The 1,324-nt window shown below is 31.1% G+C and overlaps 1 protein-coding gene across 1 annotated transcript; it reads left to right on the plus strand.

The window, feature by feature from the left end:
- The first annotated feature begins 227 nt into the window (after window positions 1-227).
- Window positions 228-1,088, plus strand: LOC146997383 (zinc finger BED domain-containing protein 5-like). The gene has a single exon (XM_085817859.1). The coding sequence runs from the start codon at window positions 228-230 to the stop codon at window positions 1,086-1,088; it is 861 nt and encodes a 286-aa protein (XP_085673985.1).
- Window positions 1,089-1,324: the final 236 nt, after the last annotated feature.

Raw genomic sequence — 1,324 nt, forward strand, 5'->3', positions numbered from 1 at the left:
CGACATTTTAAGACCGTTCATACCAATTTTGATAGTGACTATCCAATGAACTCTGAAATTAGAATAAAAAAATTATTTCTTTAAAATCTTCAATAACTAACCAGCAAAGTTTTTTTACTAAACCACTGCAACAACATAAAGCAGCAACGATCGCGTCATATAAAATATCTCATTTGCTAGCTAAGAATAAAAAACCATTTACAGATGGAGTATTAGTGAAAGAAGCCATGTTAGAAGCTGCTGATTCACTTTTTGAAGAATTTAAAAATAAAAAGGAAATAATTTCAGCTATAAACACGTTGCAATTATCAGCACGAACTGTTACTAGAAGAATTGAAGTAATTGCGGAGAATTTGGAGGCAGAATTAGCAAATGATATGGAAAATTGTATTTTCTTTTCGCTACAGATGGATGAATCGGCAGACGTGACAAATATATCACAATTAGCAATCTGCGTGAAGATGGTATTTTCTGATTTTACAACAAAAGAAGAATTCCTTAAAATTCTGCCATTAAAGGGAAGCACCAGAGGAGAAGATATCTTTTCTACTTTTAAAAAGTATATAACAGATGTAAAATTACCTGTACAAAAGTTATCGTCAATTACAACAGACGGGGCATCAGCGATGACTGGTAAGAAAAAGGATTTATTGCCTTATGTAAACAGGATTCTTTATTCCCGAAATTTATTTCTTATCATTGCCTCATACATCAGGAAATGTTATGCGCAAAAAACAATCGGTTTTCAACACGTATTTACGATAGTAACAAAAATTATTAATTCCATAAGATCGGGAGCTATGCAACACAGATTGTTTAAATTACTTTTAGAAGATGAGGACGTTCAGTTCACAGATCTTCTTTTACATACTGAAGTGAGGTGGCTGAGCAGAGGTAAAATACTTGAGCGGTTTATCATGCTTTTGCCACAAATAAAGGAATTTATTGCATCAAGAGGTGAATTTTACGAGCAATTAGAAAATAAGGATTGGCTAATCGACATTGGATTTCTGACAGATATAACGGCAAAGTTGAATGAATTAAATTTAAAAATACAAGGAAAATTCAGCATATCGCTGAATGATTAGTGAAGTAAATGCATTCAAATGCAAGTTAGTGTTGTTGAAATTCCATCTATTGAAAAAATCTTTATCACATTTCCCAAATATAAAATATACTGTTGAGAGTTTAAATTTGAATAATGAAAATTTTACTGCTACATCATATTTAGAAATTATAGATAAGCTAATAGAAGAGTTTTCTTCTATATTTGAAGATTTTGCAGTATTAGAACCCGTTCTAAGATTTTTCATAAATCCATTCA

This window comes from Stegodyphus dumicola, chromosome 5 (genome assembly GCF_044657685.1).
Source record: "Stegodyphus dumicola isolate Sdum_Otavi_A_Nest chromosome 5, ASM4465768v1".
Lineage (NCBI taxonomy): Eukaryota > Metazoa > Arthropoda > Arachnida > Araneae > Eresidae > Stegodyphus > Stegodyphus dumicola.